General features: G+C 42.7%; 1 protein-coding gene across 1 annotated transcript; it reads left to right on the top strand.

Moving 5' to 3' along the window:
* Positions 1-786: 786 nt before the first annotated feature.
* LOC122230693 lies at positions 787-2,524 on the top strand. The gene is made up of 2 exons (XM_042956902.1): positions 787-1,036; positions 1,694-2,524. Exons 1-2 carry the CDS (start codon positions 894-896, stop codon positions 2,217-2,219), a joined length of 669 nt encoding a protein of 222 aa, XP_042812836.1. The 5' UTR covers positions 787-893; the 3' UTR covers positions 2,220-2,524.
* The last annotated feature ends 10,455 nt before the right edge of the window (positions 2,525-12,979 follow it).

Here is a 12,979-nt window from a genome sequence, read left to right as displayed (position 1 = left end):
TCCCAGTTTCCCTTTGAACTCTCAGCTTCCTGCTGAAGCTCTTTCCATGGTTAATAATTCTAATTGTCAGAAAGTTTTGGCTTAATGCTGTATAAATCTATCTCCATGTAATTTCTTCCTACTAGTCCCACTTGTATCCTCTGCAGCCAGAGTGAGATGCATTTGTCCTCCCCATGAGAGTCTTCCAGGTAATGGGAGTTGCCCAACAAGGGGCCCTCAGCACTCCTTCAAGCCAAATGTTATCAAGATGACTTTAATCTTTTTTTAAATTTTATTTTAGATATATATATAGAGAGAGTGCGAGCATGTGCAAGCAGGGGAAAGGCGCAGAAGAAGAGAGAGAGAGAGAGAGAGAGAGAGAGAGAGAGAGAGAATCTTAAGCAGGATCCATATTCAGCATGGAGCCTGATGTGGGGCTTGATCCCAGGACCCTGAGATCATGACCTGAGTGGAAATCAAGAGTCAGATGTTCAACCAACTGAGCCACCCAGGCGGGGATGATTTTAGATTTAGGGTTCCTGTGACTTGACACTGACTGGCTACATCCAGGACTCCGGCAGACTGCCTCCTGTCATTTACCCCTGTGGCTCTGGGCTACGTGTGCAGAGCTGGGATCATTCCACAGCCCCTTCTCTCCAAATAAAGACTTCCTTAGGCACAAGTTTGCTCCTAGTATTATTGTCCACAGAATAACTACCATTCAAATGTCTGCAAAGTCCTGGCACTGCATATATATTAACGATAATACACATAATATCCTTGGATGGTAGGTATCAGTTTGAATTATACGAGATTGTCTTTTTATAGGTCAAAAATAGTTGAATATCAGCAATTTGAAATGGTTCAATTATTATTAACCTGATTTTACAGATGAGAAAACTAAAGACTTGGACATGTTTCCTTGTTCACGGCCACACCGTCGGCAAGGGCCCACTGAGGTCTATGCCTACGGCTATCTGGCTTGGATGGTGCCTCATTTGCTGCACATGTTGCTTCCTTATGCATCACCCTACAGCCACAGTTGCAAAGATTCAAGGTAAAGACAGAGGCCGCCATCTTTTGCGATGCCATGTGGCAGACTGGAAAGGAAACAGGAATTTGAGATATGTGTACATTTGCTAACTAAGTCTTTATCCCACTACTTACCATTTGTGTGACCTTGAGAACATTCCTGAACCTCCCTGAAACCCAATGAGCTCATCTCTGAAATTGGGTTATTAATATTTAACTTGCGGTACTTGTGTGAGGATTAAGTGATTGACATTCTGTCAGGCTCCCGCCCAGTGCTCCCTTGCTGCCTGGCATATCACGCTGCTGGGCCTGAGCCCATTTGCTCCCATTCTCCTGCATCAAGGTTGGCCAACTTTGTCCTACAAGGCTCTTGTTCTCCCTGAAAAACTACAGTCATTTTTTTTTTTTTACTATGAAATTTATCGTCAAATTGGTTTCTGTACAACACCCAGGGCTCCTCCCAACAGGTGCCCTCCTCAATGCCCATCACCCACCCTCCCCTCCCTCCCACCGCCCATCCACCCTCAGTTTATTCTCAAAACTACAGTCATTTTTACATCTTACTTTGAAAGACGTAAAAACCATTCTTAGCTCGTGGGCCGTTCAGAAACAGGTGGGCCAGGGGGCTGCAGTTTGGAGGCCCCTATGCTAGCTGACCACTGTGAAACTTCTCTATTCTCAGGTCTCCTCAGCTTGTGACTCACGCTCCCCCTCACGAAGGAGATTGCTTTTTCTCTCACGGAGAAAACAGAAGCAACCAGAAAAGGCCTAGCTCCGGCTCCCCCGCCGTTCTTCATCTTGCCTGCATTCTCTCCCTCGTCTCTGGGCTCCTGCCACAAGCCAGCCCCTCTGCTCGGGCACTACAGCTCGTCGCCTCCCACTCATTCTGGAACATTGCTCTAACTGTCCCATCGCCTTCAAATCTCTCCCTTGACCCCGCTTTCTCCTCTACTCATCACTCCCTCCCCTTTTCGTGCAGCACTGCTCCACAAACGCGTGAACTATGTAGGCTAACTCCAGCCTCCCTCTTCTCATTTTCTCTTCACCATCGCCCATCAAGGTCAGTAGCGACCTCCGGGTTGCAGTTGTCAGTACTCGTCTCGTCTGATTTGTCGGCCGCGTGTGCCACAGGATTACTGTATTCCTTTTGCCTGGAAGCCCTGCTTTCACTTGCTTCCTTGTGTACTATTTGTTTTCTCTGCTTCTAATACGCCTTCTACTTCTTCCTTCTGCTTTCCTTTAGAAGGCCCTACTTCTCCTCTTGAATCACTGCTGCTTCTCTTTAGATTCTTAGCTGTTCCTTCTCTGCTAGCTCTAAATGTTGGAGAGTCATATGGATTAGTCCTTGGAGCTCTTCTATTTTCAATCCATATTCATTCTTGTGATGAGCTTATATAGCCTCCTGGCTTTATCTACGTGTTAGGACTTCCGTGTGTATATCTCCAGCCTGGCCCCTTGGCCCATTTCCTGAACTCTAGATGTGAGATCCAATAGGCATCTCAAACTTAGCATGTGTGTAAGTGAGCTTCTGGTATTTCCCCATCAGCAAAATTGGCTTCTTTCAGAGTCTTTTACATTTATGTATTTAAAAGATTTATGTATTAAAAGATTATGAGAGAGAGAGAGAGAGAGAGAGAGAGAGAATATTTTAAGCAGGCTCTACCCTCAGCACAGAGCCTGGTGTGGGACTCGATCCCATGATCCTGGGATCATGACTGAGCTGAAATCAAGAGATGGACATTCAACAGACTGAGCCACCCAGGCACCCCTCTCATTTCTGTAAATTGCAACTCCATTTTTCCAGTCAGGCTAAAACCTCAGGCTTCATTCTCTTCACAAGAAATTTTAAATCAGCCTTGGAGACATAATTCATGTCCAGTAAACTCTATCCATTTAAAGTATATGATTCAACGAAGTTCTGACTGACGTATACAGCCATGAAATCACTGCCACTATCAACACACAGAACATTTCTGTCTCCCTTGGCCACTGATGCCTCTCTTCACCTCTGTCCCCTGAAGACAACTGATCTGCTTTTTGTCACTATAAGACTAGTTTACATTTTCTAGAATTGTATATAAATGAAATCAAACAATGTATACACTTTTGTGTCTGTGTCTTTCACTTCGAATAAATATTTTGAGATTCATTCGTGTTGTATGTGACGGTAGTTGACTTCTTTTTGTTGTGATTGATATTCCATCCTATGGATACACCACAGTTTGTTTATGCTTTCACCAAATGGTGGACACTTGGGCTGCGTCCAATTTTTGGCTGGTGGGAATGAAGCTGCTTTGAACATTCAGGAGAGGTTTTTGTGTAGACATTTCATTTCAGTTTTCTTGAGTAAATCACTTAAGACTGGAATGTCCAGTGGGTTTGGTAAGCGTGTTGGGTAACATTTAAAGAAACTGCCAAACGGTTTTCCAAGGTAACGGTGCCATTTTATATTTCCACCAGCAGTGTATTACAGTTCCAGCCGCTTGCATATTTGCCTGGCTGTATCTTGAACTGCTCTCTTCTTCTCACTTCCGAAATCCCACCCATCAGCAAATCCTGTTCCCCAAACTGTCAAAATATACCTAAAATCCCATTCCTTCTCATCCCACTACTGCTACCATTTTGGTCCAAGGTACTTTCCTCTGTAATTGGATTATTACAATAACGACCTGCTTGAGCCCTTGTTCCCCTTCAGTGTTTTGAAACACAACAGTGGAAATAAGCTTTCTAAAGATAAGCACTTCCTACCACCTCACTGGTTAAAACCTTTAGAGGCGTCCCTTCTCGGAAGTCATTAGAGTGGCACATTTGGCCCTCCCTGATCTGGCCGTCCCCAACCCCGTTACTTTTCCAGGTTCCCGCTCCCCTTTCCCTCTTTTCCTTCTCTCCATGCTATTCCTCGAACACACCAAGTTTGCTCCCTTGGCACAGCCGTTCTCAGCCCCTCTTATTTATCAGATCCAAACAGGGCTCAACCACATGCCCTTCAGATCTTTATTCTGATGACCCTTTCTGAGACTTCCCTTGATGTCCCATCTGAAACTGCACTCCCCCCCTTCCATTTCCCTACCTTAATTTTTCCAGCACACTCATCCCCATTTAGGGAATCAATATATATTTGTTGACCCTCAACCATGGGCCAATGACTGTTCTAGGCACTTGGGAGGCTGAATGAAGTGAAACAGTCAAAAATCTCTGTCACCATGAGTTTTTCACATATTTTACTAATTTATCTTGCTTCTCAATCATCTTTCATCCACTAGAATAAAAGCTCTGTGATAGCAGGGATTTTGTCCGTTTTGTTCAAGGCTGTGTCACTAGTGCCCCGAAGAATCCTGGCAAATAGTAGGATTTCAACAAATACCAGCTGTTGTCTTTTTATTTTATTTTTCAAAATAAAGAAGTCACCCCTAGTCCAAGCTTCATTAATGTGGAATAGATTCCTGCAGTGCCCTATTTTGGGCCTTGGGGGAATCTGCAGCCTGTGAAAATTGAAGACACAATTGAATTGCTAATTTAAAATTGGAACCAGTTCAATTCTATGATCCTCTAAAAATGGGATTTAAACTGTGAAGTAGTATTAATTTAACTTTTCAGAGTACTTATCAAGAAAACTCCAGTTCTCTGCCAATAGCCTCTTCTAAGACCTTTGGGCTGATGGGCTGCTGCCTGAATGCTGAATGATGAGGCTAGCTGTTCCATTAATTGCCTCTTCCTTAGGGACATGTCATTTAACACCACTACCTAGATCAGTGTTTCCCAAAGTGTGGGCTCTTGACTACCTGTATTAGCATGAATCAACTTGAGCCACTGAATCGGAAGCTCTGGGGGTAGGACTTTGAAATCTTCATTCTTTACAAACTTTTGAGGTGGTTGTTTATTTGATGTTTGCAATTATTTATTTTAAAATCTGAGTTACGACAACTGGATCTAGGGGGATTGAACCACTATGATTGAAGGTAGTCAGGCAAGAATCCTTAGTGGGTGGACTGAGATGTCCTGGTGCAGATTAGAGGCTTTGACTGAAGCCCAGTGTCAGTGTTTTGGGTGATTCTTTTGTTTCGGGCTGAATTGTGTCTCTGCCCAGAATAAAGCGCCAATGAAGAGCCCAAAGTGGGGCTCAAACTCACAAACTGTGAGATCATGACCCGAGCCAAAGTCAGACACTTAACTGACTGAGCCACCCAGGTGCCTCATAAGTTACCCAGTTTTTGACCCTTTGTTATGGTGGAAAAACACTAGGGCCCTTCTCCTTCACTTGTTTGTCAAACAACTAAAATGACATTGTTGAGGTGGGAATATACATGAAAGAAGAAGAATGAAAACTTCAGGGACTTCTAGAACTTAGGAAATTTTAAATGTGGGCTTGAAATCTCCCAAGAGTGTAGACAAATACCAATGGAAGAATAGGGAGCCTAGAAAAATGTCCACATCTACGTGAAAGCTGATGTAAGACAGAAATGGCATTACTAGATCAGCGAGAAAGAGGTATCTAGTTAATAGATAGGAGTGGGAAATTTGGCTGTCAACATGCAAAAACAAAGTGAGATTCCTACTTCCTACCATAATGATAATAATAACACAATCGTCCCTTCCATTGCATTTGGTAGTGTTGCTTTAGGGGGTTTTTACATTTCCTAGTTGTGACTTCACACTTACCAATCGGTAGGTATTATTATTATTATTACACCCATTTTACAGATTAAGAAACTGGGGCACACAGAGGTAAAGTGATTGGCTAAAAAAGTAGTCAAGCTGTGATATGAACCTAGGCAGGCTGGCTGCAGACTCTATGCTTTTAATTACTAGGTTATGCTGCTTTACATGTTGTGCAGAAATCAGTTCAGGGTACATTAAAAACTTGACTGTGAAAATCAAAACTCAAAACATTTAAAAGAAAACAAAGGAGAATTTCTTTAAGACTTGCCCCTGTGTAGTCAAGGAGACAGAGACATGTTCAAGGCAAAATTGTTCGAATAGCGAACACTTAGAAACAATTTCAGTGCCCATCAACAGGAAAGTGGATTAACTCACATGGTGTCTCATGTAATGGAATACTATGCAGCACTGAAAATTAATAAGCAGGAGCCAAATGCATTCGTGAAAGAACCTCCCAAACATCATGTTTCTTGAGAAAAACAAGTTGCCGAGAACGTATAAAAAAGTTAAAAACATATAAACAGGACTAGATAAAGGTTTAAAAAGAAAAGAAAAATCTATAAAGACCAAATTGTAAAAGAATATATAAAGGTTAAAAATAGGGGCGCCTGGGTGGCGCAGTCGGTTAAGCGTCCGACTTCAGCCAGGTCACGATCTCGCGGTCCGTGAGTTCGAGCCCCGCGTCAGGCTCTGGGCTGATGGCTCGGAGCCTGGAGCCTGTTTCCGACTCTGTGTCTCCCTCTCTCTCTGCCCCTCCCCCGTTCACGCTCTGTCTCTCTCTGTCCCAAAAATAAATAAAAAACGTTGGAAAAAAAAAATTAAAAAAAAAATATATATAGCATGAAACAAAAACTGTGAAGGTCTACTTAGAAGCAGAGTAAAAGTATAAAGAAGTTATTAGAAAAGGCAAAAAAAAAATTCAGGACCTTTGAGAGCAAAGGGAAGCATACAATTTGTAATGGGTAAACAGAAAGCCTCAAATATAACAGATTAGTGCTATTTTATTTCTTAACCCAGGTGGTTGGCGCATAGGTACCACTGGGTTATTTCTTAACCCAGGTGGTTGGCGCATAGGTACTACTGTATTAGTCTTTATTTCTTTTTCTACAACTTAAATACGATAAGAATGAATTTTTTAAGAAGGAAAGAGATTGTCTGGCAGCTTCTGACAGCAGGGAGAAAGAAGCAAGCGGGTCGTCCCGAATGGCCAATGTTGTTGGGGCCACAGATCAGAAAAGACCAGAAGTGGCCACAATCTTTGCTTCCTCTGGCTTTCTTTCATTCCCCTTCTATTCTGGAACAATGGTGGAGACAGAAATGCCGTAAGACTTTGGCCTCCTCTGTCTGAGATCCAGGAGCTCCAGGTTTCTCTCCTAAGACTTGCTTCCTCCTGGTTTGCACAGGGTACGATTTGGGCAAGGCAAGTTTCTTTTCAGAGTAAGTACTTCCGCTTTGCTGGGTTGCTGGGGTTTCTAGCCTTGTGTGTTTGACAAGGTATTTCTGATCTAATGTTTTCTAGTGTGCCTTTTATTAACATGCTCTCAGTGAGGAAATTCCCTCCCCAAAGTCCGACTGACATACAACTAATATCCCCCTTCTACACAACCGAAGAAGGGTCTTCTGGACAAGCAATAAATAAGAATCAAGAGCTTGGTGTCCGATGCCTCTGGAGTGGCTTACAGCGCATCTCTGGGAATCTCGGCCAAAAAGAAGAGCTGAAAAGAGGAGGTTGTTTTCCTCAGGTTAATAAACAGTCCTGCAATTGCTTATGCCGTTCCATACACCAGTGTCAACAGAGAAGATCATTTTGGTTGTGCGTGTTAAAACTTAATACTTTGCGGCGGTGAGTTTTGCCCAAGTGTTGTGGTAGAGTAGATAGAATAAGTAGGTATAGTGCCCTGTTACCAGCATCTTGCAGATCAGCATCATTATTAAGGTTAATTATTAATATTATCGTTGTTAGGAAGGACCGGGGAAAGAATGCATGCAAAGCGGCTGACCACTCCTTGGCTTATGCAAATTTAGAAAGATTCAACCTGGAGAATTCTGCCCAAGATGGAAAACGTGCTTTCTCTCCCTGAAAATCTGTATTTATTTTATAATTATTATTTTGGTCACAGAGACACAGAAAAGTGCCTTCCCAGGATGTTGGTATTTTTCATTGTCGTGGTGATGTTTTGTTTGTTTTTGTCAGTTGTCGGTTATTTAAATTTGGTTTCATGACTGAAATGGAATTTGGATGCTGAAGAATTGAAAGATTTTAATAACATTGTTAAAATGCATAGCTTTCGAAAGTGGTAATAGGAGGCAGGTATTGCCTGGATGTGGTAGGATTGGGGACAAGGGACAGGTGCAATATAAGTACCATTCTTCTTGTCTCCGGGGACGTTTCTCTCTGTAAAAGCTGTGTTTAGGGTGGGGCACGGATAGGGGGACTCACCCCTGGAGTTTTGTTTACTGTGCATACCAAATGCATCAGGCACCATTTAAAGCCTTTGTCTGGTTGTTAAAATCCTGTGATGCTTTAATGACAAATTTTATCACCTGTTTATCAGTCTTCTTAACAGCATCCAAACATTGTACCAGACATACGACTGAATTTCTTCAGTAAACACTTTGCATCTTGCAGTCATCCGAAAGAGAAGAATTTTCCTATGATATCATTTACTGCATAAAAGCATATTTATTTTCCTGGATCACCTACCATTGCCTACTTAGCAAAGAAAGGGTGAAAACATCCTTGCTATATGCAGTCTGTAGAAACAGATGTGTTGCTCTTGTTCATGCTCTCTCTTAGTAGGTAAAACAACACCCGCCACCTAATAGATGCTGTATATTTTATTATTTTATTTCATTTTTTGAAATGTGTATTGATATATTTGAGAGAGAGAGAGGGTGAGTCGGTGAGGGGCAGAGAGAGAGGGAGACAGTCCCAAGCAGTCTCCACACTGTCAACACAGAGCCCGATGTGGGGAACTGTGAGATCACGACCTGAGCCGAAACCAGGAGTCGGACACTTAACCGACTGAGCCACCTGGGCGCCCCTAGATGCTTTTGAGCCATTGGAAGAAAGAAAGAATGAGTGAACAGACGGCAGATTGAACACGGAATGTTAGCTATTACATTCTTCATATCCATTCTCCTAAAACTTCAGAACACCATTTTCCTACAACTGGGGCTACTAGGGAATATGAGGAACGGTAAGAAGTGATCAGCAAATAAAAAAGTAAGAAGCAGCTGGAAAGCTCAGGCAGGTCAAAGGCCTCTAATCATCTTCTGTTTTATAGACACAAGATTAGAGATTCCCTCTGAGTTTTGATTAAGGATGCACAGTTACACGATTAAATATCGGTGAGTCAAATTAGAAAAGCTTTAACTCCAATCTCAGAATTCATCAAAGCCCTCCCCCACCTCCCCGCCCCACATCCCCCACATTAAGCTGTCTTTACAACACGGGATTAGAGCTAACCGTCTAAGACTTCATGTCCCCGGGCTCTGTGTTACCTTTCCTATGCAGCTGTCCTCATTCAGATCACAAACAATTCTCTGGTCGAGAATCAAAGCTCATTTTCTCTTGAAGTTTCTGTTTATACCCATGACTGAATCCATCCCCAGTGTCTCTGCACAGAGTTATTTAGTTTGGTGACCTGCAGCGTCCTATATCAGGTACAACATACACTCGTCTTATGCATTGTCACGAAACATATTAAAACTTAGTTCACTTGTCTGTTTTAGAAAACACCTCCTTAATCATTCCAGTAATTATGCAGACGCTTCCATGAGGCTGGCTATAAACATGTCCTCGCCTTGGAGAGAAGCTTTCTGACTTGCTCTCCTCAGAAGCCACACCGAAGGAGTGTGGGCAGAACGTGCAATTAATAACTCCACTGAGGAGAGGTTAATATGGTCATGAGGCATCTGAGAAATAAAACTGTCATTGCTTTTATTAAAGGCTTTAAATTCAGGCACAAGCTTTCATGGTAACGATAAAACGATTTTAAAGAAATAAATAAAAGGACCAGAAGGAAAAACGTTGATCTGAATTCTAGACTATATTCTAGATTCTGCAAATGTATTTTCTTGACTGATGAAGAAGGAGACCTATTGTCCTTGAAATGTGTCATTTGTTGCAAGAAAATGTGAAAGCCTAAGGAGACCCTATCCACACTAGGCTACTTGAGACTTAATACCTGCCCCATGGTTTTCTGAGCACATTGAACTCTTGGAGGTCCATATTTTACGTGGTTCCATCTCTTCAGGGGTGATCTGATCAAGTTTCATTGTTTAGATTTTCCTTGAAATTCTGTGTCCTTTAAAAAGATCTATGTCTATCTACCCTATGACCCAGCTAGGAATTTACCCAAGGAATACAGGAATGCTAATGCATAGGGGCACTTGTACCCGTATGTTGATAGCAACACTTTCAACAATAGCCAAATTATGGAAAGAGACTAAATGTCCACCAACTGATGAATGGATAAAGAAATTGTAGTTTATATACATAATGGAATACTACTTGGCAATGAAAAATGAAATATGGCCTTTTGTAGCAACGCGGATGGAACTGGAGAGTGTTGTGCTAAGTGAAATAAGTCACACAGAGAAAGATACCATATGTTTTCACTCTTATGTGGATCCTGAGAAACTTAACAGAAGACCATGGGGAGGGGAAGGAAAAAAAAAGTTAGAGAGGGAGAGAGCCAAACCATAAGAGATTCTTAAAAACTGAGAATAAACTGAGGGTGGATGGGCGGTGGGAGGGAAGGGAGGGTGGGTGATGGGCATTGAGGAGGGCACCTGGGATGAGGGCACTTGGGATGAGCACTGGGTGTTGTATGGAAACCAATTTGACAATAAATTTCATATATAAAAAAAAAGATCCATGTCATTATCATGTTTTTTTTTTCTTTTGTCTCACTTTGTACCAAATAAGACTAAAGAAAATGTAAAGAGATAGACTTAGGTCCCTCCATAAGGTCCAAATATATAAAATAGAACTCATGATCAGACCCTGATGTGCAATCTCGCAAAATGGGAAATGGCAGGTATGATGATAATGAGACACTGGTCACATGGCCTCTCTGTAAGGAAGCTGGGATAAGGAAGAGTCATAGGCTCATGACACATGGCTGTGGATAGCAGAGTGAGGGGGTGGATGCTTTGGGTTCCCTGATCTATGTCATTGAGAACAATCTTCATTTCAAAACGTCTCCAGGGCATGATGGGAGGATCTCCAGGAAACTGATGAGGTAGCCCTTCCAACCTTTATGATTGGAATGTAGTTTTCCCTGGGGAGGAGAAATCCTCAGACATCTGGAGATAAGGATTGGTGGGGAGGGCCTCTACGGTCTGGTTGAAAACCCTGGGCTTTATACTTTAGACCACAGAGTCAATGAAAAAGTCTGGACAGAGGAATAATGAGAGAGAAGTGGTGTCTAAAGAACATGAATTTAGGTACAAAATAATTTGAAGGATTTCTGGGGAAGAGGCCAGTTCAGAATATGTTTTCAATAATCTATGCCTGAGAACATGAAATATCATTGGTTGATTGATTGAGCTGAACTCAACGGAGATAGAAATAAGGCACAATTTTCTTTTTCTTCATCTATTGTGTTTAAATATTGTCTGTCCAATCCCCCTTGCTTATCCCTAGATGAAATCTGGGGAAGATCTCATAGCTTTCTTGTCCTTTCTCCTCATCAAACAAGCCCTATTTTCCTATCAGGTATTAAACAGTCCCATCCAGCCTAAAGGAAAACTTCAGTCTAATATTCAGTTCTGAGCTCCTCTCCTTCCCCCAGCTCAGGTCTCATCCGTCACCTGGGAAAGGACTGTGGTCTTCTCTTTTGCTATTCCTTTCTGTTGTTTGCTCTTTCTCCTACCTCCTACTACTGGATCCTGCTTGGTTGGGGTACGGGAAAGGAGGGTAGAAGTGAAAGGGAAAGATATTTTTACATAGTTCATGTTATTTGTAGGTTTCTGCCGGCTGTTAATGATTTGCGCGGTAGGCCTCCAAGTTGTGGCTTCCTTGTGGGTTTGTTGTGTGTTCCCCATGGACTCTGGATGGTATGGCAGGAGATTCACTCTCCAGTTGGCCTCTTCTACACCCTCCATCACCTTCTGGCCTGCATTATGCCGCATAGCCTCTCCCCTCACATCAAGCATGCCTCCCTTCCAGTGTTCACAGAACCCATGGGAAATATATAACTCCTTTCCATCCCAAACTGTGGCTTCCTCTGCAATTCCTTTCCTTTTCCCCATTTCTATCCCCATCTTCTACAGTCTCCAGTGGGAGGCAGGCAGCAGATTCTATGTTCACATATGGTCCTAAACTCTAGTGCATCCATGTCTGGCTCTTCAGAGAACAATCCCACCATATTCTTCTCCAGGGAACTAAGCGTTTCTGTAGCTTCGCAGAAGCCTGCAGATGGAGAGAGAGATGGTTATGGGCTGAAGTGTGTATCTCAAAATGTGACTTTGAGATAAACCATTAATGACCTAATTTAGACGACATGAGTTAAATGACTGGTGTCCTAATAAGAAAAGGAGATTAGGAGAGACACACACAGAGGCAAGACCACATGATGACACATGGAGAAGGCGGCCACCTACTAGCCAAGGAGAGAGGCCTCAGAAGAAACCAGCCCTGCCGACACTATTTTCAGCATATGCCGAATTTGACCAGCGACTCTGGTAAACTGTTTGCATTGCAGCTAGAATCTCTGGAGCAATGTCCTAGTTAGTGGTCATGGCGTTGGACAGAATGTTTTGATTTCTTCGCTTTGAAAACAAGAGTGTTTCAGCTCCACGGCAGCCATCTCAGGAAGTGGACAAAGCTGTTGCCTAATATGTGGAGGTGACGTATGGTTAAGAGTGAAGGGTTCAAATTCTGACCCTTCCACTCACTAGCTTTGTGGTTGTGGGCTGGTTACTCTGCGGCTCTGACCTTTGGGTTTTTTTCTTCTGTAAAATGGAGTAAAATATTAGTACTGGCTGACTGGAGGTGTTTGATGGATCAAATGAGGCAATACAGTTAAAGTTCTTAGAGTATCTGGCACAGGAATAAAGGCCTGAGAGGTATTAGTAAACATGCGGATGGTGATGATACCAAGACATTTCGGTTTTCCTGTCTAGTCCCAGAATGTGGAGTCGGGATTGGTATTTGGGGTGAGTAAAGGGAAAATGGGTAAGGATGGGCCATTTCCTATGTGGTGAACCTCTGCAGAGGCTCAGCGACCACTTACCTCTCTTAGCCAGGATATTAGAAGGGATTCAGGAAAGGAGCAGGAAGATAAGACCTTTAGGATGA

This window comes from Panthera tigris, chromosome C2 (genome assembly GCF_018350195.1).
Source record: "Panthera tigris isolate Pti1 chromosome C2, P.tigris_Pti1_mat1.1, whole genome shotgun sequence".
NCBI classification, from domain to species: domain Eukaryota; kingdom Metazoa; phylum Chordata; class Mammalia; order Carnivora; family Felidae; genus Panthera; species Panthera tigris.
The sequence above is the reverse complement of the archived record's forward strand: the minus strand, read 5'-3'. Positions and strand labels throughout refer to the sequence as shown.